This window comes from Typha angustifolia, chromosome 13 (genome assembly GCF_048772165.1).
Source record: "Typha angustifolia cultivar Huaian chromosome 13, ASM4877216v1, whole genome shotgun sequence".
Classification (NCBI taxonomy): Eukaryota; Viridiplantae; Streptophyta; class Magnoliopsida; order Poales; family Typhaceae; genus Typha; species Typha angustifolia.
Window position 1 is genome coordinate 14,289,661 of NC_133251.1, and position 19,648 is coordinate 14,309,308.

A 19,648-nucleotide genomic window follows, 5' to 3' on the forward strand; every position below is an offset into this window, starting at 1 on the left:
ATGAGTTAACCATAGTTTTGAAGTGGTTGATTTCTCTAATACCCAGAATCATCATCAGAGGCTTATGGAACCAAATATACAACTCAATGTAGCTCGTAGCTTGTTCCAGACGTGAAACATTCTCTGTAAGAAAGCAATAATTCCTGGCACATAGCTATGTAGAATGTAATAAAAATTTATTATTTCAAACCATTTGAGTTAAAATAATAGTTTTTCGTCAAGGTGCATATCAACCTTCTTTCCATGCTGCTTTACACCAAAAAGTCCTACTAAATTATAGCTAGTAGGCAGATGCTTTAAAAATTGGCTAACAACATCACCAAGGAAAGAATACAAGATGACTACTAATTAGGTCTACGTCAGCTCCTAACTAGCACCTTAGACATCCTCCTTATAAGAGCGATGCGTAACAAATTCATAAATGTGGATTTAAAGGTTGAAGAAGGAGAAGAAAGAAGATACTCTGTGTCAGAAGGAGAGAAAATGAAGTTATGGTTTCAGTGTCCATGCTGTTCATGCTTCTGCTTCACGAAGACGAAAAAGAGCAAACAAGAGGAGAAGGATGCAAAAGGAGATTGAAATGTTACTGAATTTGTTTAGATCCTTGTCTTGTCAAAAAATATATACACTGTTTCTGGTTGAAGCTTCTCAAACTGAACCAATCAATTATAGGTATCTCTTATCTATGAGATGTAAGGTGGCCATGCTTCCTTAGAAATAATAAAACACTAGTTGTTTAGTTTCTTTTGTCCTTCTCAATGCTCTGCTTTTCAAGAATACCAATCTCTTCCATCTGCTTTTCAACTGATACCATACCAGTCTGTGCAAGAAACCTGTAAAAGAGAGGAAAATCAAAAGGAAAACCATCAGCAGTAACCCAACTTTGTAATTGGAACACCAAAAGCTAATCTTTGAAAAGATGTTGCTAAACAGAGAATCAAATCATAAAACTCAGTCTATGTGATCCCACTAGCAAATGATGCATTTCATGGAATATGTGCAGGGACTCTGACAAAGGGTAAAAGAGTATAAGGTCACTGAAACAGGTCGAACCTGCCCCCAATCTTGCAAAGAGGAAATAAAATTAGATTGTTAACGAAAATGGTAGGCACGAAAAAGTTTAGCAAAATTCATTGCATGATGAGTCAATGTCTCTTGTGTTCCACAATCAAGACCACAAATTTAATAGAACACAATGCATCCGAGGGATCAGCTAGCAGAAATTTAGTGATTTTACCAAAGATACATGATGAAATATATTTATTGCAGTAGGAAAGCAATATTATAGAAAGCGCTAGTCTCCTGGAAATGTTTCCATATACAACTTCTACAAGTTACATTTTTCTAGTTACATAATAAAGAAAGAAGAATCAAAAAAAAAAAAAAAAAAACTGTTACTATAAAGGTGTCTATTTGGTAGAACTAAATAGATGGAATTGGTAGATAGACAAAACTACAGGTACTTTTTTCAGGTTGAAGAAAGATATTCCAACAATTCAAAATAATGGATGACCAATGGTTGCTTATCACTGGATTTGATCGATAATTGCATAACTGAAGAAGTGTTTTCATGAAAGTTAGACAAATTAACTGCAGAAGAAAATTTCATGGAAGGATGGAATAAGAAAAATAAGCAAGCACCTCCAAACTTTTGATTGTATCCTCCTGACAATACTCCATTTATCAAAGAGGGCAACAATTGAGGTTATTGCACCAAAAATAATTAAGGAGAAAGTTGGAATTTCACTAGAAACAAATTAAGGTCTGTGAAGTTGGTATAGGATCTAGATGTGCCCACAATTTATATCTCACCAATGTATGTGCATATATTTATATCCATACCTAGCCGAATACATAATTAAGATAAATGAAGATCATTGATCCTATCTATGGAGAGTTGGAGCAACTTGTTAAGACAGAAAGTGGAATTGAGTTACATATTGGACACTTAATCTAACTCTTCAACTAACTATATACTAAAACTTGCATTGTCTTCAAAAATGAATTTTGAAAAAGTCTAGGCAAATTGCAAAATGTTGTAGTCTGAGGCTTTGAGCAATTAGAATTGCATCCAACATCTGCCAATGCACATTTGAGACATTTCTCTCTCGACAAAACTTAGAGATGTTCTTGAAAAGAAACCAAAGCATGAGAACTGTCACATGATAGAGATAAGAAATGTACAAAGAATATACTAGAATAGAAGTCCAAGCAACAAGAATATGCAGTATGTCCAAGATGATTATGCTGAAAAGGCAATTTAAGAACCATCGATGAGAGATGATAAATCGAGGAAAGTAATTGTTGTTTAAGATCTAAGTATCTTGACATATACAGATCTCTCGATTCTCAAGAAGTAGAATTATTTAACTTAGAAATGAGAGAGTACAAGGTACAACAAGCTCTTCAATGTCTTCCATAATGTAAAGCCTAATAAAGAAGTTCTGTTAATTGAACTAAATGTAGGCATCACTGTTCAAGGTTATCAGATATAGGATAATGTTTCATCAATGTTCTACCGCATTGCCCTACTTTGCTATTATAAGTTCTACCTAATCTGATGCTTATTTCATTGGTATGCCATTCTTTAGCATCATTCAGTCTGAGTCATCTCAAGATCCCTACCTATCTCACCCTTAACTAATAAAAGCATGTCCTACAGCATGACGCTCCAACAATCATGGATTTGGAGGAGGCAGGATTTGAACTCTTATCACTGTGATTGGAGAATTTGTTTAGGAGGAATGGTGGCAAACCTTAACTAACAATTGACAAGAAAATCTTAGAAAGTTGTCAGGCTTGGCTCAAAGAGGTGGTACAAGAAGGCACAAACAATAAACATATTCAAGTTATTGGATCTAATCCAATATGCAAATTTCAGACTACCCAAAAGCCACCAAATGACAAGAAACCATAAATCAAGGTGATGGTGAATATCACATATTGAGCTAGTATCTTCATGAGATTCTACAAACCTTTCCAAATGTGCCTTAAGACTATCCCTGGGCAATTTTCATGATTCCAGGTGTCAAGTGGTAATTTCTTTAAACAGTTAAACAAAAGCCATATTATGCAGCCTTTCCTTTGGAAGAATAGTTGCCTCTTGATATCATCTACATCTTTGAATCTGGGGAGAGTTTCTTGGAATTCAAACCTAGAAACATCATACATCTCTCATCCATTGCAAACTTAAAAGTCACCTATATTTTCTTTTCACGGAAGCATCACAAATATTCTTATCAGATACTTATACAAAATTTTGGTTAGGTAAAGGAAGACGATTCATAATATAAGTGGCCAACAAGCAATGAGCAGGGAAATCCAAAACCAACGTATATCAACATATATTAAACCTAGCCTGATTTAAGGTTAAGGCTAACATATTAACATAAGAAATAAGGAGAGAACATACCAATTAAGAAGAATAAAGAGTGCTGCACCAATGAAAACAAGAAAAAGAACATGGCCAGCAATAACAAAGTCACTTGATGAAAATGCAAGAGCAAGCATGGCGCTGAAACAGAGACCAAGCAGCAAAAATGCAATCTTCAGCACAAACCATGTGGGACCCTAGAATAGTACAGACAAATAGTTAGGGTTTCTGGAGCATTTTCTAATGGAGCAGAAAAACAAGAGCTACAATGGCAAATATCTAGCTTACTAGTACCCACATTCACACCAGAAGCCAAAGCTCCCACCATAACTGCTTCTGCTGATGATACAGGATTTGTAGTGTGTCTGTCCATTTGGAAGTCTTCTGGCATGAATTCAAAAATCAATTCAATATCAGATATACATGTGATTAACTTTACTTTCTCTTTGTGCTGAGATCCATCTAACCATAATTAATGCGATAATATGGCAGCCAGTAAATCTTTCCTCTTAATAGAACAAGACAAATAGATTTTCCAACAGCTTTGTTCTTTGTTTTAAATCATAGATGTGCTATCTTATCAACATATAGTACCTAACTCTTCAAAGAAGAAAACACTAATGCAACCTCATGAGCTCATTAACGCAAACAACTTGAGTGCAATGTGGAGGAAGCACTTAAACAAGAACCCAAGCAAACAATTCCTTGCATTTCCTGACTAGAAAGTCTATGCAAATACGCCTAAAAAATCGCACTTTGTAACAGCATAACAACTAGATTGTATCAAATAACCAAATTGGTTATTATTAGTTACTCACTCTCCTTAAAATCCTATCTGATTTGTTATTAGTTGTAACAAATTATATCTATACGTATCTATATATATCAAGGAAACACTCTCAGCTAATCATTAAGCTGAGTCGCAAACTTCCATTCTTCATAGTATCAAAGCTTCACTTGGGTGAAATTTTTACTCTGTCCTCCTTCAACTAGAACTACTAATCCCTCTCATTTTTCTTCCCCTCTCCAAATGGATTCTATCCCTTCCAATGTCAAGTTTTTGATATCCAAACATAGCTCTCTTCTTACCATTAAGCTCACCACAAAGCTCGTCTTGTGGCAAAAGGTTATCACCAGCAAGAAGGGCATGACTATACAAATACTTTTAGCTCGGTTGTTCACCTTGATACTGTCCATCCTATATTAGCTCTTGCAATTACTAATAATTGGTCACTCCATCAACTAGATGTTTCCAATGCTTTTCTTCATGGAAGTATTACAGAAGAAATCTATATGGCTTCACCTCAAGGCTTTAATTTTACAATGAGTAATGTAGATCCTTCCATGTCTTCTCGTCACACTACCACTGACATTACTAATATTTTGGTATATGTTGATGATATCATCGTTACTGGAAATGATTCTCATACAATCAAGCAAGTTATTGTTCAACTAAAAGTATCATTTGCCATCAAGGACTTTGGCCCCCTTCACTTCCTTCTTAGTGTTGAAGTCAAAAGAAATTCTGTTGGCCTTTTTCTTTCCCAAAGCAACTATGCAAAAAAGCTTCTTCAACGAGCTTCTATGTTAACTGCAAAAAATGTGCAGCTTCTTGTGCAACTAAATCATTTGTTCCTTCTTCTGATTAAGAGTATTCAGACCCAACTCTTTATCACAGTCTTGTTGGATCACTTCACTATCTAGCAAACACTTGTCTTGAAATCACATTTGCAGTTAACAAAGTATATCAGCATATGCACCGGCCTCTTGACTCTCATTTTGCTGCTGTCAAATGCATTATTCGGTATCTTAAGGGCACTATTTACTATGGTATTCTATTCATTTCTATTTCCTTTCATATCCAAGCCTACACAGATGCATATTGGGCCGGTGACATTGCCGACAGATGTTCTATTTGTGGCCCATGTGTCCATATTGACTCTAATCCTATATTGTAGAGTTCTGAAAAGCAAAAACTGTTGCACGCTCGTCAACAGAAGCTGAATATAGATCATTGGCACAAACTTCCACTGACATTAAATGGCTTTCTATGTTATTCACTAAGCTTCATCTACCACTCCTTTCTATTCCCAAGGTCTGGTGTGACAACCTATCAGCTATTTCTCTTGCATCTAACCCAGTCTTTCACAATTGAACTAGACACATTGGGGTTGATGTTCACTTTGTTCGAAAGAAAGTTCAATCCAAAGAAATACTATTTCATCATATCTCCAGTGCAGAACAACATGCTGACATCTTTTCAAAGCCGCTTCCTGTTGTTCGCTTTCAATTTTTACGTGACAAACTCAAGGTGCATGCTCCTCCTTGACTTTGAGGGGGGCTAACAGCAGAACAACTTGATTGTATCAAATAACCAAATTGGTTAATATTAGTTACTCACTTTCCTTAAAATCCTATCTGATTTGTTATTAGTCGTAACAAATTATATCTGTACGTATCTATAAATATCAAGGAAACGCTCTCAGCTAATCGTTAAGCTGAGTTGCAAACTTCCATTCTTCACTTTGCACCCAAAAACAAAATGCACCTTTTCACTCAACAACATCGCCGGAAAGGAATTTGCTTTGTAAATCAAATCCGCAGAAGATGGTAGATAAAAATAGAAGATTGAAAAGAAACAAAACATCTGATCTTATTTCGAACATCTAGGTAGATAAAAACTGCAGCTTTAATCGAGACGAGATTAATACGGGAAACAGATGGGAAGCGGAGAGAAGGGACTCACAATTAACCACGAGATGAATCGCGCAGAGGGCTCCAGATCGATCTGAAACCAACCAAGAAGAGACGATTAAAAGGAGAAAGTAGGAGACGAGAGGAGAGCTCGTGAGCGAAACAGATCTCGGTGGTCGCGAGAGTAGAGCTAAAACCTAAAGTCGGCAAACGAAACATGGTTATACGTGGCAGTCGGCTGCGAATACCTTTTGGCCGCCGGATTTTATAAAACACATGAGAAAATAGTTCTAAAGTATTACGTGTGGACCCAATTAGTGCAGTCATCTACAGTAATGTTCCCTTTTTAACTATGTAGCTTGAATTGGCTACTTTTAACTGTTAGAAAGCCTATCTTGTAGCCTCTTTTAAGTAAGTTATGATTCAGTGTATTCCAGGGGGATGCATCTTAATAACATTAAACAGTGCTCTTGACTGATTAATAGTCCAACTCTCATTACACTCCAACCACCAAGTTATCCAATAACAGACAAGGAATTCAGAGAGAATAAAAGATTGTTTTAATTCTTTAGCCTCTACACTCTTTATCTCTCTTATCTCTCATCACCTCAGACTTCTATATAAACCAAATGCACTGCCATCAGAGAGGCATTGCATGAGAAAGCTGCTACTTAATTAGTATCTGAAAAATCTCTCTGTCCTCCATAATGAAAAACTTCTCATATCATTACCACCACCACCACCCTCTGCTCCTAGACTCTGATCAAGTAGAAGAGATGAGCAATGCCACCATTCCAGAAGCCTCAGGGACTGAGTCCAGGACCTTTGGGAGCAGCATTTCAACAGTGTTCCCCTTTGAGGAAACCAACATAGGTTGCTCTTCTTCAGTGGTTTCTATGGATAAGAAGAGGAAGAACAGAGAAGGCTACAGCTTGAGCTCTGCTTTATCCGAGGTAGTCAGAGCTTGTGTCAAATTTTCCACAACTTTCTTCAATAGTGGATGATTTAATAGTACATTCTTTGTTAACAGCAGCCAAAAGAGAGCAAGACCAGGAGGGTGAAGAGACCCAGTCGAGGGGTAAAGGAGACAGAGGAGAATAAGGCCAAAGCTGATGAGAAGAGTGAGTTAGAGGAGCCACCTATTGGGTACGTTCATGTGAGAGCAAGAAGAGGTCAGGCAACAGACAGCCACAGCCTTGCAGAAAGGGTATTCTTCATCTCTTTCTTATATCTTATTTGGATCTTTTAGAGTGTTCACAAACTTGAACAATAAACATGCCTCTCTCTCTCTCTCTATATATATATACGTGACATTCAGGTGAGAAGGGAGAAAATTAGTGAGAGGATGAAGATGTTGCAAGGCCTTGTCCCTGGCTGTGACAAGGTTAGTTTCTGTCTACATAAATAACCTCTTTGTTACAAAAAAAATATTCCACTAATTATTCTTGTTTCTCTTTTCGATATAAGGTTACAGGAAAGGCCCTCATGCTGGATGAGATCATCAACTATGTCCAGTCCTTGCAGAACCAAATTGAGGTAGAATATGGCATAATGGTAGATTTGCCAATTTGCAGACCTTTTGACAAATGGCTTGTTTGTTTTCTCTGTGCAGTTCCTTTCAATGAGGCTTGCTTCCATGAGCCCCATTCTGTATGACTTTGGGATGGATTTTGATATCCTTATGAATCAACAAGAAGTAAGCCATAGAACTATATGTGCTCCATTATTCGTTCATGTTGCTTATGCCTACAAGTTACTGAACATGCTTATGATGTTGACATGTCAATAATAATAATAATAAAAAGCCTCAGAAGATTGGAAGCTTGTCACAAAATCCATCACTTGCAGTTCCTTCTTCCATCTCCCAAGCTAGTTCCTCTCAACCTGTGGCTTTTGATGGAGAAATCAAGAGCTTACCCATGGTAGATAGCACCACATTTTTGCCAATGCAAGGCCAAGAGGCCATTTCCTTCTCTCAGGTTGATATGGATAAAATGGAATTAGTATTTAGATAATGTAAAGGGTATATTATTGCCACTTGACTTTGCTGTTTGGATATCCTTTTCAGGACAATGCTAGTTTTCTGATGCAAGTGGATGACCAAAGTCAAGGCCTTCTCAATCAACTGGTGTTCAATAACATGTGCTCTTTTCAGTAGAGATACAAAAGAAAAGGACCTCATTAGCATGAGGTTAAGTATGATGGTAGTACAAGTAACCCAGAAAAGAAAAAAAAGAGTATTGAAAATGACAAGTGAAGCAAAATCATGGAGAAGAGCAACGCAAGAAATAGAAGACGATCTAATTCGGATGCTATTCATGATATCATTTCTTGGTTGTACGATTATGATGGTACATTAATATTGGGTTAATTTTTTTTTATTTAAATTTGCACAGTTCCTCCTTGTTTCAATTCTTTATATTATGAGACCAGAGAGGGAGAGAAAGTATCTTATGTAGAAAGAATTCTTTTCAGATATCCATCCAGATCTTTCGCAACGGTTACTATCAAAGCATCCTAGTTTTAAAATATTATTCATTCCCTTGTCTTCTCTATGCTATGCTAGAATCCAGATGCAAGATTATTTTCCTTACAAGAAGGAAGAAAGAAGTTATATTGTGAAATCTGGAATTAATAAATGATAAGATTCAGCAATGAAATTGTAAGAAAAATGCTCTGAAATATATGGTTACATTGAATAGTTAAGATCTTATCTAAGATATGATTCCTGTCAGCTTGGCATTGCACCTTAAAAAGCAAACAGAGATCTTCAGTGGAAACACTGCTACTGTAGAAACTTCATTATACAACAATAATCAGCAATACACAATTATATAGTCTGCTAGTAGATTACATTGCCTCACAAAATGAAAATTCTAAAGAATAAAATGACAAGCATTGGTTCAACTAATTATACATTCACTCGTGAGAGCTGAAGAACTCCTGGATAATAGGAGGTGCATGAGCTCCGGTTCTAACTCTGCTAGAGTTTCTGTGGCAATTTTCTTCTCTCTTCTGGAGAGCTCTATCTCGCCATCGCTTCTCCTCTCCCGTAGCCCGTGTGACTAGAGGAGGAAGAGGTCTTTCTCCCTCTTAGAGAGGCTTTCTAGCATCACTTCTTCCCTCTTTCTCTAGCCGTTCCATCATTTAACTATCTCCTCCTTTTTCTCCGCCGTCATCTAATTCCTCCTCACCCTCTGCCTCTGCCTCTGCAACTATCCTCATTGTCCAGTAGACTCTGCTCTGGTAGCAATAGTCATCACCGAGGATTTCATCGGCTCTGGCCGAGCACTGATTTGTTCCTCTTTTCCAGGTCACCCTCTCTTCTGCGTATCAGGCTGAAATATTATAATATCTAGATGTTAATGAATTTGTTCTTGGCTACTAGCTTTCTCAAAATTATATATATATATATATATATATATATATATATATATATAGATAATCTAACTTGCAACTCATAGTCCAAAATCACGAAAGAGTTACAATATTAAAGCGTCACCTAGAGGTAGGAGAATGAAAAAAGAAAGAAAGAAAACAATATGACAGCTTCCCGTGCACTGGGAAAGGATCATCTCATGCTATGCACTTCAGTATCTAACAGGATGCAAGCCAATAGAGCAGCATAAGTACTACTGAGCTTAAAATTTACAAAGAGAATTTAAATAATTATTTTAAAGAATATTTAGCAAAGAGAAGTTAAATAGTGATCTGATTAAAAGTTCCCCAAAGAACTAGTGCATACTAGGAACTGCTGCTTGTTCACTTCACAAATGCATCTGTTGCAAAACCTCAACTTAGTGTAAATGCAGTAAGGCAGCTAGCATTAAAAATTAGATAGAGATATAGACTATCTCATAGGAGATAGCTCATTAGGGTAAAAGTGTTAGACAAGCACACATGACATGCACCAACTTCATTTTCTGTCTGCAATCACAAAAAAGAGGTACATCATATTCATATCCACCATGCTGAAGAACATGTCTCTGGATTCTTCCCAACCCATGAAACACGCAAAATTGAATAGCATTTTGAGAGACCCAGAAGATGGATTACAGTTCTACTGTTAAGTTCTAGCTAGAGGATAAGGATGCAGTTTATTGTAGTATTGGGTAGCATCCTTCCATGTTCAAGCTTGGCCCAGCTTTGGAGGACATGTGGTTATGGACAGTGGTGGGCTTGGACATGGCTGCATGGGGCAGGATGTGCCATTGTCTAAGGAGGAGGGTTTATTGTAGGTGGGGGAAGAAGATAACAATGTCTTTTTGTGTTAAAAGGGTGTCTTTATCCCCCCTGGGCAGGCATGTTCCTGTCCATGAAATAGATGGCTCACTGATCCCCACATGTTCTTGCTCTCTCTCTCTCTCTCTCTCTCTCTCTCTCTCTCTCTCTCTCTCTCTCTCTCTCTCTCTCTCTCTCACCAAGTATGTTTAAAACTAAAATAAACAAAAGGGAAGGAAGAAAGAAAGAGAAAGAATTCTAAGATTGTGATACTTATGAGCAACTCACTACACTTTTCTAGTACTTCCCCATGACTACTTATTAGAATTTGTGGAAATACTGCAGAATTATTTTGTCACAATTCTTGTCTCTTCCACATCTGTTCTATTGCTTTTAAAGAGATGTAATGGCAGCAATCATTCCAATCAAATTGATCCTCAAACTTTTATATACTTGGAGTTGACATTCACAAGCTGCACCTGTCTATGCATTCCTCTGCAAGCCATTTTATTTTGTTTGGATAAGGATATATACATCTGAAAGAAGAACTTCTTATTCTTCTCAATTTCCACCTCCCTTTAAGATAAGGACACATCTCAATAATTAAAGTGTAAATTTCTGGGACAGCAGTAACCTCGAAAGAGTCCCTAGTATGGATGGCCACATGATTGTAAAGCTGTAAAGCACCCATAATGCCTGATTGCCTCAGGATAGAGTCAGAAATAGCAATTGATTGTGAGAAAGATGTATATGGACAGAAACTGAGAAGAGCTTGCAGGTTGCAGATCATTAGGTTGCTTGTAAGAGAGGGTTAAGAAATCTCAAGAGATGTCATCACCACATCATCACATAAAGCCAAATAGCTCTCAAGATTACACAGTAGAACCACTGTTGGGAGTTAGATAAGCCAAATAGCCCTCCTCACCTTACATTACACTTGGCAGATGAAAGCCCCATACCCACAACATAAGAACTTTGTGTGGGGTTAGATGTGCTCGAAGATGTTCCCCGTAACATCTTTGGCAAATGTGGAACCATGTGTGCATATCTTTCCAAGTATAAGTCCAATCAGGTTCCTCCTGTGCCAAGTTCACTAGCAACACAATCTGGAATTGGCCATCCAACAAGATATTCTTTGAATTGGAGTCAATTTCATATCTCTGTTCATTGGCTCGGGTGTGGTCCAAAGGGCCAATTACTTTGAGCCAGACCTCATGGACGAATCACATGGTTAGAGTCAGGATGGGTCTAACAATAACCACAAGGCATTAAAACAAGCACGACATGTGCAGTTGCTAGCATCTGGGAAGCATTTAGGTAAGAAGGATATCAGGGGTTGGGACCTCTCGTGATAACTCTTCACACATTGTCCGGTTTTAAAAACATAGAGTATGTCATAATTTAATAGTGTCTACCAGAAGGATTAAGAACAAATTAATGAAGGGACAGGGAAGAATGCAGAAGAAACAGGTCAGATCACAAACTGGTGAAGGAATTGGAGTTGATATCACAACAGGGATCAGCAATAACCAGTTCTTATCTGGTCTTCAACCACCTGATTGCTGTCGAGGTAGTGTGACTTTAAGCAAATCATTGTAATCGAATCAAACAAATTACAGTGGACATAATTACCATACTTGTATACTAATCGTTACTGTTCTACTCCTCAGATAGCCAAGATAACAAATATTACAGTCAAAGTCCAGTCAAGTCATTATAATGTTATTCTACAACAGTAAGTGTGTGTGTTCAAACAACTTCAATGATCAGATTGAGCTGGACTTTATGCCCTTCTGATGTCAAAGCCTAGTTTTTTAAATACCAGAAGTAACCAAACCCAATTTCTCAAATATCAGAGAGAATTAGGTATTTGCACTTGGCAATTTTAGTACAATTTAAAATTTTTTTTTAAAAAAATGTATGATATTCTTTAGTAGGGGCATGCTCAATATATCTCTTCCTGAGATTATACATTTGAAATATTTTATAAAGCTCTATAGTCCACTCTTCTATTTTTTTAAAGTCTTTTTATTGTGATGGGCCATTTATGTAAATTGGAATATTTTATAAACAAGACTTTTAAGTCCTAATTAATACCTTTGAATTGGGGAAGATAAAACACTGTTCTAGGAGAAAAAGAAATTGATACCTTTGAGAGAGGAAATTCAATAAAAGATAAGCTTAAGAATGGAAGAGCCATTTATTTTAATAGTGTCATTATTTTAGATGAAAAAAAAAAAGATTTTTGCACTAGTATTATGCACTTAAATTACTTCTTACCTATATTAATTACATAACACTTTCTAATTGGATATATGAACACTAGTTTCATTACAATGTATTACATATTTAAATTATATATGGCATTTCAACTGTAGGATGGGACTTCAACCTCCTGATGCAAAATGATTTTAAGCAGTTGTACAGCTAGGAAAGGATTAATAATATGCCAAACTAGGATGCAGAATATTGACATTCCTAATTTCAGACAGTTTGGGATTAATGGCAGGACCAAGTACAACAATCTGAGTAAGTTTAGCAGATGAATAGCCAAATAAATTTCCAGTTTCCTCTTATAGTTGACAATTATAGATGATACATGAGTGAAACATGAATCTCAAACTTGGAAAGAAGGCATATTGGTTAGGTAGCATACTACTTGCATTCAATCTGTATAGTAAACATGAAACGTTAATCAATGAGCCCGTTATGTCTAGCAAACAAAGTACCATCTGCGCTTGAAACGAATACTGCCAATTAAGTAGTTACCTGATTCAGCAGCTCTGAATTCAAAAAAGACATAGAAGTGCAGATATCAGTCGGTTGAACTGTTTGGCCATGCCAGCACTGACATGAACCAGCAACAGTCAAACTGGATACTGTACATCACCATATAATGTAGCATTATCCAAAATATTAATAATTTTCTTTTCAGAAAGTAATTTTATCACCAAGAAACAGAATTCCTAATAAAAGTAATTACCAATAGCAGGATTTGCCTCTGATAGAGCATTTTCCTAATCCTAGCTGAAAGAAACAGCAGGTAACCATATATACGGCGGCGGCTGCTGCTGCTGCAAGCAACACAGCAGGCCCTGGTTTTTGTGCTTTATGCTTTAGTTTGATTTGAGAAGCTATGTATGACTGTCCTCGGATTCATCTGAGATTGATGAGAAAATAAATACTAGTCACCTTGCTTGTATCAATGTCAACCAAGAAGTGCATGGTTGAAAGTTGAAAACCTAACCATTCTCACCACCATCTATTCTACCAACTTTTATATTTCAGTCAACAATAAATAGTAGTAATATCAGCTTGCATGAGAAAAGAGAATAAGTGAACAATCAACTGGTGTATCACAAGAATATATTCCTTTGTCTCCAGCAGTTAGAGAGATGCTCTTTTAAGAGAATTCATGCTATTATCCAGATAAGAACAATTGATTATATTCATATAAGAAGCAAGTTATATCACAAAATGAGAAGGCATACAGTGGTGACATGAGAAAACAACTGGAAATAAAGATATCATTATTCATTAAAACATGGATTAAACTTGTTCATAGATTGAGTTCAATAGGGTTCTCGACACTCATTTAAACTAAATACTTGAACAAGTCAAACAGATGGAAACGAGCACAGCTGGTACTCATGGCTAGATCCATAGATTGTCATTGATTCCTTGAATTCCTATAAGGCCAGCAGCGATTCTATGCAGACAACTTTGCATCACCTCACGCCAAATGTCATGCCTTCTGTAATATGAATGGAAAGCAAATAATGAGATGCATAGAAAGACATGGACACTGACTTGCATTGAAAGGCAGAGTTTAGAATCTGATGGGAGCTCTCCTTCTGAGTAAAGACAATGTGAGAAGTATATTCTTCTTAGCCTGCAGTTTGAATGGACCTGCACACATAGTGTCACAGCATGGTTTGTACCATATATGCTCTCTTTGCGAAATCAGCAAGGTTTAACCGAATATTTTTCCAACCTTCTTCCAGCCTCGAGGGCATAGTGCAGATAAATGGCTTCACCCTAGTCACAACCTGCAAAAGGAGTATCTGGGAGTTACAACACTCTCCCAATTGTTTGGCACAATTTATTATTGCTTACAAGTGTCTCGTCTACTCGCCTCTGGATGGAAGTTTGCAGTCTTTTAAACAGTACAGGGAATAGCAAGAAAGGAAAAACAAGATACCAAATTAACATTTCCTACCAATGCCCTAAAAAAGAATCCAATCTGTCTCTGCTCCACAATATAAGATGTTAATGTTGCTCTTAGTTTCCTCATATATATGAGGTTACCACATAATACCCTTCTGTTTCTTCCAATGGATGCATGAAGTATTTGACCTTCACAGAGAGAGATACAGGAAATTCGAATGATGCTACACCATCTGTTTCAGAGATTGCATGAACGTATTGCAGCAGACTGCTTTCCTCTGCGAGATGGCCTAAATTGGAAAAATAAAGACAGAAAAATGGACGATTAAACTCAATGTATACAGAGGATCTATTAGCAGCCAAACTTACAGATGGCTGTTTTCTTTTCTGTATGATAAATCCAGTATATAAGTAAAGCCAAACTAGGATATTACCAAAAATAACAGTTTTGCCAGCAGCAAGATCTTAGTAAAAGAATTGCTTAGCATAATAATACATTACATAAGAAGTCTAATTTTGTTTCCGAGGAAGACGCAAATATAGTCCCACCACTTAGCAATTGGTAAAACTTGCACACTTTGAAATTTGATGCTTGGAAACGCCTCACAACATTCTTGTCATCTAATATATCTCAAAGGAGAGGTACTTCTTGAGATTATTTTCAATCTTGACAAGAAATGGAAGCTTTATTCCAAATGTACCAGCAGGATCTGCAGGATATTGACAATTGATCCAATTATTTCAACTACATTGGACCGAATGTCTTCATCCCGGGTCTTTTAATCTGCCCGCTAGTAACTGTAAAAGTAGGCGAGTCACACAGTCCGACAAGTAACAGGAAGAAGATGGGATCCCCAATATAACAGCATGCAAAATCAATTAACAGTTTTTGTCCCAAAATTCCCCAAAAATGCACACTTTCCAATTTGTGTTCCATTGAAACTACAATTCACTAAATTTGATAGATATGGTATGAAATGGGAATGACTAACAAAAGTATTAATCCTTACATTCATAAGCTACAATAAGAATCATCTAACTATTAAGAAGAAAAAAAATCACCTCGAAGATGAAGATTGCACACCTTCCTTGTCCCATATCTGCAAAGGCTTGCTCCTGGTTAAATATCAACAAGATTATTTACCAACAATATGATATATCTCGTACAATTATTCTGTTATAATACCATCAAAACACAAATGAAACTATCAACTGCAAATATATCCAAGGCTGTACAGAATGGATTAGAAACCTGACTGAAATGTGTTCTTGAACAAATATCCCACTCAGACAACTAAAACAGCAGCTGCAAAAGAAGAAGAAAAAAAACCATAGCAACTAAAAGAGATCTTTTCTTTTAACAAATAAAGAAAAGAAGGAAATTTCACTCACCGAAGAATCTATAGATGCATCTCACATACAAAAGTTTGAGATTGCTTTCAGCAACATCAGAAAAGAGTCTCGCGTAAACAAGAAGGAATATTTCAACCCACCCATCACTCAAAATTGATCATTTCTTACTCAAGTGTCGACAAAAGACCGACAGGCACTTGCTAAACTGCTTATTAACATAAGATTGCTCAAACAGAAAACAAAAATATACTAAACATAGAGATAGCCAAATCGGAGTTCAAACCCGTGATCGATGATCCAATTCCCACCTCCAACTCTCAAAGAACAACAGAAATCAAAAGGGCAAAAAACCTAATTTTGGTAGATAAAGTTCACTAGAAAACAATTAGCATTTCAGATGGCGTCGCCCGGACTCGAACCGGAGACCTTCAGTGTGTTAGACTGACGTGATAACCAACTACACCACGACACCGATGTGAATAATTTGCCAAAAGTTCGTTCTTTCCAAATAAAAATGGAGCTTCTTCCAATTTTTCAATCCTCCTACTTCTTTCTCCCACTCGAATTAATCTATAGAGCTCCTTATATGATAACTTGGAACGATTGGTATGATTTGTATTTAGTTCAATACATCTCTCTCTCTCTCTCTCTCTCTCTCTCTCTATAGTTATAATTAATCTATAGAGCTCCTTATATGATAACTTTTATTAGTTTAGTCCTACCTTTATAGATAAATAATACTTTTAAGTCCTAATTTATTTATATAAATAACTTTGAATTGTGAAGTATTAAATACTGTCCTAGGAGAAAAATAAATAGTTAAGCCATGAGAATTAAAAGAGATCAAATAAAAAAATAATTTAAGAATATATCAATCGTGATATAAGGATTCTCTTTTATCTTAATAATGCCATTGTTTTGGACGAGAAAATAAGACTTCCAGATGGTAGTATTACGATGGTAGTATTACGTACTTAAAGTTATATATTACGTACATTAACTACGCAATTATGCAATGTATTCTAATTAGGCGTATAAATATTAGTTCGATTACAACATATTATATAGTTAATTTACTATACAATTACATTAGTCATGACAAAGTAGAAAATAAGTGAGAGACAGAAAGAAAATGATGGTAAGCAACCTCAGTGAAGTATCTATCATCTTGTTCACTTAGAGATGGGATGTTCCTCAAAGGATGGAAAAGCTTTGTATTATAAGTTAACACAAAAGATTAAGTGATTTGTGACACGTTGGTTAATTACGTAATATTTACATGTCCAATTAGAATATATTAAATAGTTAATATACATAATATATAATTTAAATATGTAATATATTGTAATGAAACTAATGTTGATATATCCAATTAGAAAGTGTTATGTAATTAATATAGGTAAGAAGTAATTTAAGTACATAATACTAGTTAGTGCAAAAATCTTTTTATTTTCATCTAAAATAATAACACAATTAAAATAAATGGCTATTACATTTGTAAGATTATCTTTTATTGAATTTAGACTCTCAAAGTGTCAATTTCTTTTTCTCCTAGAACAGTATTTGCACTCTCAAAGTGTCACTTGCTAAGGAAACGCATAGCGATAAGGGTAAAAAGAATTGACTTTGAATTAAGATAGTTTTTTTTTCATATCAATTTTAATTACCATAATTAGGGGATTTTTCCTATCTTTAGACATAGAATGAGCTAACTCTTGAATGACCAAAATATTATAAGTAATATTTTTATCAGCCATAAAGGTAGCTTGTTCTCTACCTATAAGATTAGGAAGAAGGACCACCAATTAGTCAAAATCTTAGCAATAACTTTATAACAGATATTACATAAGGCAATAGGTTGAAAATCTTTAACATACATACATAGGATTCTCTTTTCTAGAATGAGAGTATATAGGTGAGGCCCCATTAAACAAGAACGGTACCATGCTCAAAGAAATAAGAAACTACTTCAAAGATATTTGGGTCAATAATATCTCAATAGGTATGATATACCTCAGCTTGAAACCCATCTGACCTGAAGGCCTTATTAGTAGGCATATCCTAGAGGGATCTTTTAATTTCATCGATAGAGACCAGTTGTTCAATAAGGTTGGTCTCAGACTAAGTAATCCTAGGGAGAGAAGGCCAATCCAAGGGAGACCTAAGATCACCTAAATCAGCATCCCATAGATTCTAATAGAAGGAGCTAAAGGCAATCCAAACGAGATCCTTATCCTCAACCCACACCTCATCAGCAGAAAAAATTCCATTGATTTGATTCCTTCTATATCTAATAGAGGTAGAGGTATGAAAAAATTTAGTATTGAGATCCCCATTATTCACCCACTTAATCCTAGATTGCCGACATCATATGATGATTTAGGGCAATCTCCGAAGCACTCTCATATCATCCCTATTAGCATGACTCGGTGCATTATGATTCTCAAAATCATTAATCTAGACCTTAACTCTAGCTAAGTGTTTACCAAAGTTCCCAAGGCAAGTTCTATTCCACCTACTTAAGTCTCTCCTAGCCATCGATAATGAGTGGTTAAAACGGTGAAACTGGTTATCGTGAAGACTATTAGACCAACTATCATTAATGATAGTTCTACAATCATCCAATTCTAACCAAGATGACTTAAATTTGAAGGGTTGTCCAAAGTAATAAGGAGAGGAGAATGGTTAGAGACAATATGTTCGAGGTGGATGACTTTAGTATCAGGGAACCCTAAGAGCCCGTCCGGATTAGATAAGGCTCTATCAAGTCTTACCCAAATTCGATACGGCTCCTCCCGGTTATTACACTAGTTAAAGAGATTTTTAGCAAAACCACGATCACACACCCCAACATTATTCACAATATCTACAAAGGCTCAAGTCTTGCCATCCAACACATTATCAAAACAAATTTTATAATCAACAGATAAATACGTATTGAAATCCCCTCGAGAAGAGCCATGGCAGACCAAGGTTAGCAAGCTTACTTAGCACAATCCTCGGGTCCTACCATTTGCTAGTATGGTAGCTTGGTGTACACCGTAAACCACACTAGGGTTTGCCGATACGAAAGGTGACAATGATGTGAGCTACCTATGTGATCCGGCCATCACAATGACTTCCCTAACTCAGTCCGTCAGTGATAGCTCCATTCCCGTCCGTGTGCATCTCAAGCAGAACTAAGAAATAAGGTATTTGATTAGAATCCGTGCAGCTTTCATGGACTTGCTTCCTATCACTACTACCTCAATAATTTTAGATAATTGTATGACAAGTGCCGAAAGACGTCTTCTTTCATTCTCCCATTGCTTGAATTCCAAGCGAAAAGACTAAAACAAGACGGTAACTTGAGAGGATACGTCTCATGATCGACATCGTCACCTTCCCTTTCATATATAGTTTTTTATTCGAAAATCAACCAATAATAGATCGAGTTGGTTCCTAAGATGCCTTCTTGTCTGTCGTAGAAAAGCTTTATCTCGTTCTATCTATGTGCCCGTCCGGATGAAGAGAAGTTTGAGTTATGCTTGTCCAGTGATTCGCTAAATTATCAATCACCTCAAAAGAAAAGAAGCAGGAAAGGAATCATGATCAAAATGACATAAACAAACTAAAGAAACAAAAGATGCCAAGATTCTAACAATAACCATAAATGAGATTATGATTTCGTCAAGACAAATCTACATGTGGGCATGTTTTTGAACACATGATTATCTAGCTCAACCTAATATTTGACTTTGGGTCTATTGATGTATAATTCACGAATTATATGTGATTGTTAGGAAAGACGATACATATTTAATTAGACGTCAACTAGAAACAGAGATGGACTTTTCCATC

At 36.2% G+C, this 19,648-nt stretch overlaps 2 protein-coding genes, 1 long non-coding RNA gene and 1 other non-coding gene across 15 annotated transcripts; 1 reads left to right on the top strand and 3 right to left on the bottom strand.

The window, feature by feature from the left end:
* Positions 1 to 167: 167 nt before the first annotated feature.
* On the bottom strand, positions 168 to 6,299 carry LOC140772913 (uncharacterized). Of its 4 annotated transcripts, none has more exons than XM_073115170.1 (4): positions 6,120 to 6,299; positions 3,662 to 3,757; positions 3,413 to 3,570; positions 168 to 833 (listed from the first exon to the last, which is right to left on the bottom strand). In XM_073115170.1, the coding sequence occupies exons 2-4, from the start codon at positions 3,671 to 3,673 to the stop codon at positions 737 to 739; spliced, it is 267 nt and encodes an 88-aa protein (XP_072971271.1). In that variant the 5' UTR covers positions 3,674 to 3,757; positions 6,120 to 6,299; the 3' UTR covers positions 168 to 736. The 4 variants fall into 4 exon arrangements, with proteins under 4 accessions (XP_072971271.1, XP_072971270.1, XP_072971269.1 ...); XM_073115169.1 differs by lacking the exon at positions 6,120 to 6,299 and adding an exon at positions 3,968 to 5,825 and having other exon boundaries at positions 172 to 833; positions 3,672 to 3,757; XM_073115168.1 differs by having other exon boundaries at positions 173 to 833; positions 3,672 to 3,754; positions 6,120 to 6,294.
* Positions 6,300 to 6,674: 375 nt separating this feature from the next.
* On the top strand, positions 6,675 to 8,567 carry LOC140774446 (basic helix-loop-helix protein 80-like). Of its 2 annotated transcripts, none has more exons than XM_073117451.1 (7): positions 6,675 to 7,020; positions 7,098 to 7,274; positions 7,386 to 7,451; positions 7,535 to 7,603; positions 7,680 to 7,763; positions 7,873 to 8,046; positions 8,136 to 8,567. In XM_073117451.1, exons 1-7 carry the CDS (start codon positions 6,775 to 6,777, stop codon positions 8,223 to 8,225), a joined length of 906 nt encoding a protein of 301 aa, XP_072973552.1. In that variant the 5' UTR covers positions 6,675 to 6,774; the 3' UTR covers positions 8,226 to 8,567. The 2 variants fall into 2 exon arrangements, with proteins under 2 accessions (XP_072973552.1, XP_072973553.1); XM_073117452.1 differs by having other exon boundaries at positions 7,101 to 7,274.
* A 323-nt stretch (positions 8,568 to 8,890) lies between these two features.
* Positions 8,891 to 16,285, bottom strand: LOC140774529 (uncharacterized). Of its 8 annotated transcripts, none has more exons than XR_012106609.1 (7): positions 15,848 to 16,284; positions 15,708 to 15,761; positions 15,518 to 15,571; positions 14,099 to 14,745; positions 13,272 to 13,448; positions 13,058 to 13,167; positions 8,891 to 9,405 (listed from the first exon to the last, which is right to left on the bottom strand). It is a non-coding gene; the product is annotated as an uncharacterized lncRNA (long non-coding RNA). The 8 variants fall into 8 exon arrangements; XR_012106610.1 differs by lacking the exon at positions 8,891 to 9,405 and adding an exon at positions 10,748 to 12,958 and having other exon boundaries at positions 15,848 to 16,285; XR_012106614.1 differs by lacking the exons at positions 8,891 to 9,405; positions 13,058 to 13,167; positions 13,272 to 13,448 and having other exon boundaries at positions 13,790 to 14,197; positions 14,283 to 14,745; positions 15,848 to 16,264.
* On the bottom strand, positions 16,207 to 16,280 carry TRNAV-AAC (transfer RNA valine (anticodon AAC)). Its single transcript has one exon. It is a non-coding gene; the product is annotated as a tRNA-Val (tRNA).
* Positions 16,286 to 19,648: the final 3,363 nt, after the last annotated feature.

Coding starts and splice junctions, on each gene's coding strand:
- LOC140772913 (XM_073115169.1), bottom strand. CDS start 3,746: ATGGACAGACACACTACAAATCCTGTATCATCAGCAGAAGCAGTTATG. Junction 3,571..3,671: donor CTTTGGCTTCTGGTGTGAAT/GTGGGTACTAGT, acceptor GTACTATTCTAG/GGTCCCACATGGTTTGTGCT. Junction 834..3,412: donor CTCTTTATTCTTCTTAATTG/GTATGTTCTCTC, acceptor TCTCTTTTACAG/GTTTCTTGCACAGACTGGTA.
- LOC140774446 (XM_073117451.1), top strand. CDS start 6,775: ATGAAAAACTTCTCATATCATTACCACCACCACCACCCTCTGCTCCTA. Junction 7,275..7,385: donor GCCACAGCCTTGCAGAAAGG/GTATTCTTCATC, acceptor CGTGACATTCAG/GTGAGAAGGGAGAAAATTAG. Junction 7,452..7,534: donor TTGTCCCTGGCTGTGACAAG/GTTAGTTTCTGT, acceptor TTTCGATATAAG/GTTACAGGAAAGGCCCTCAT.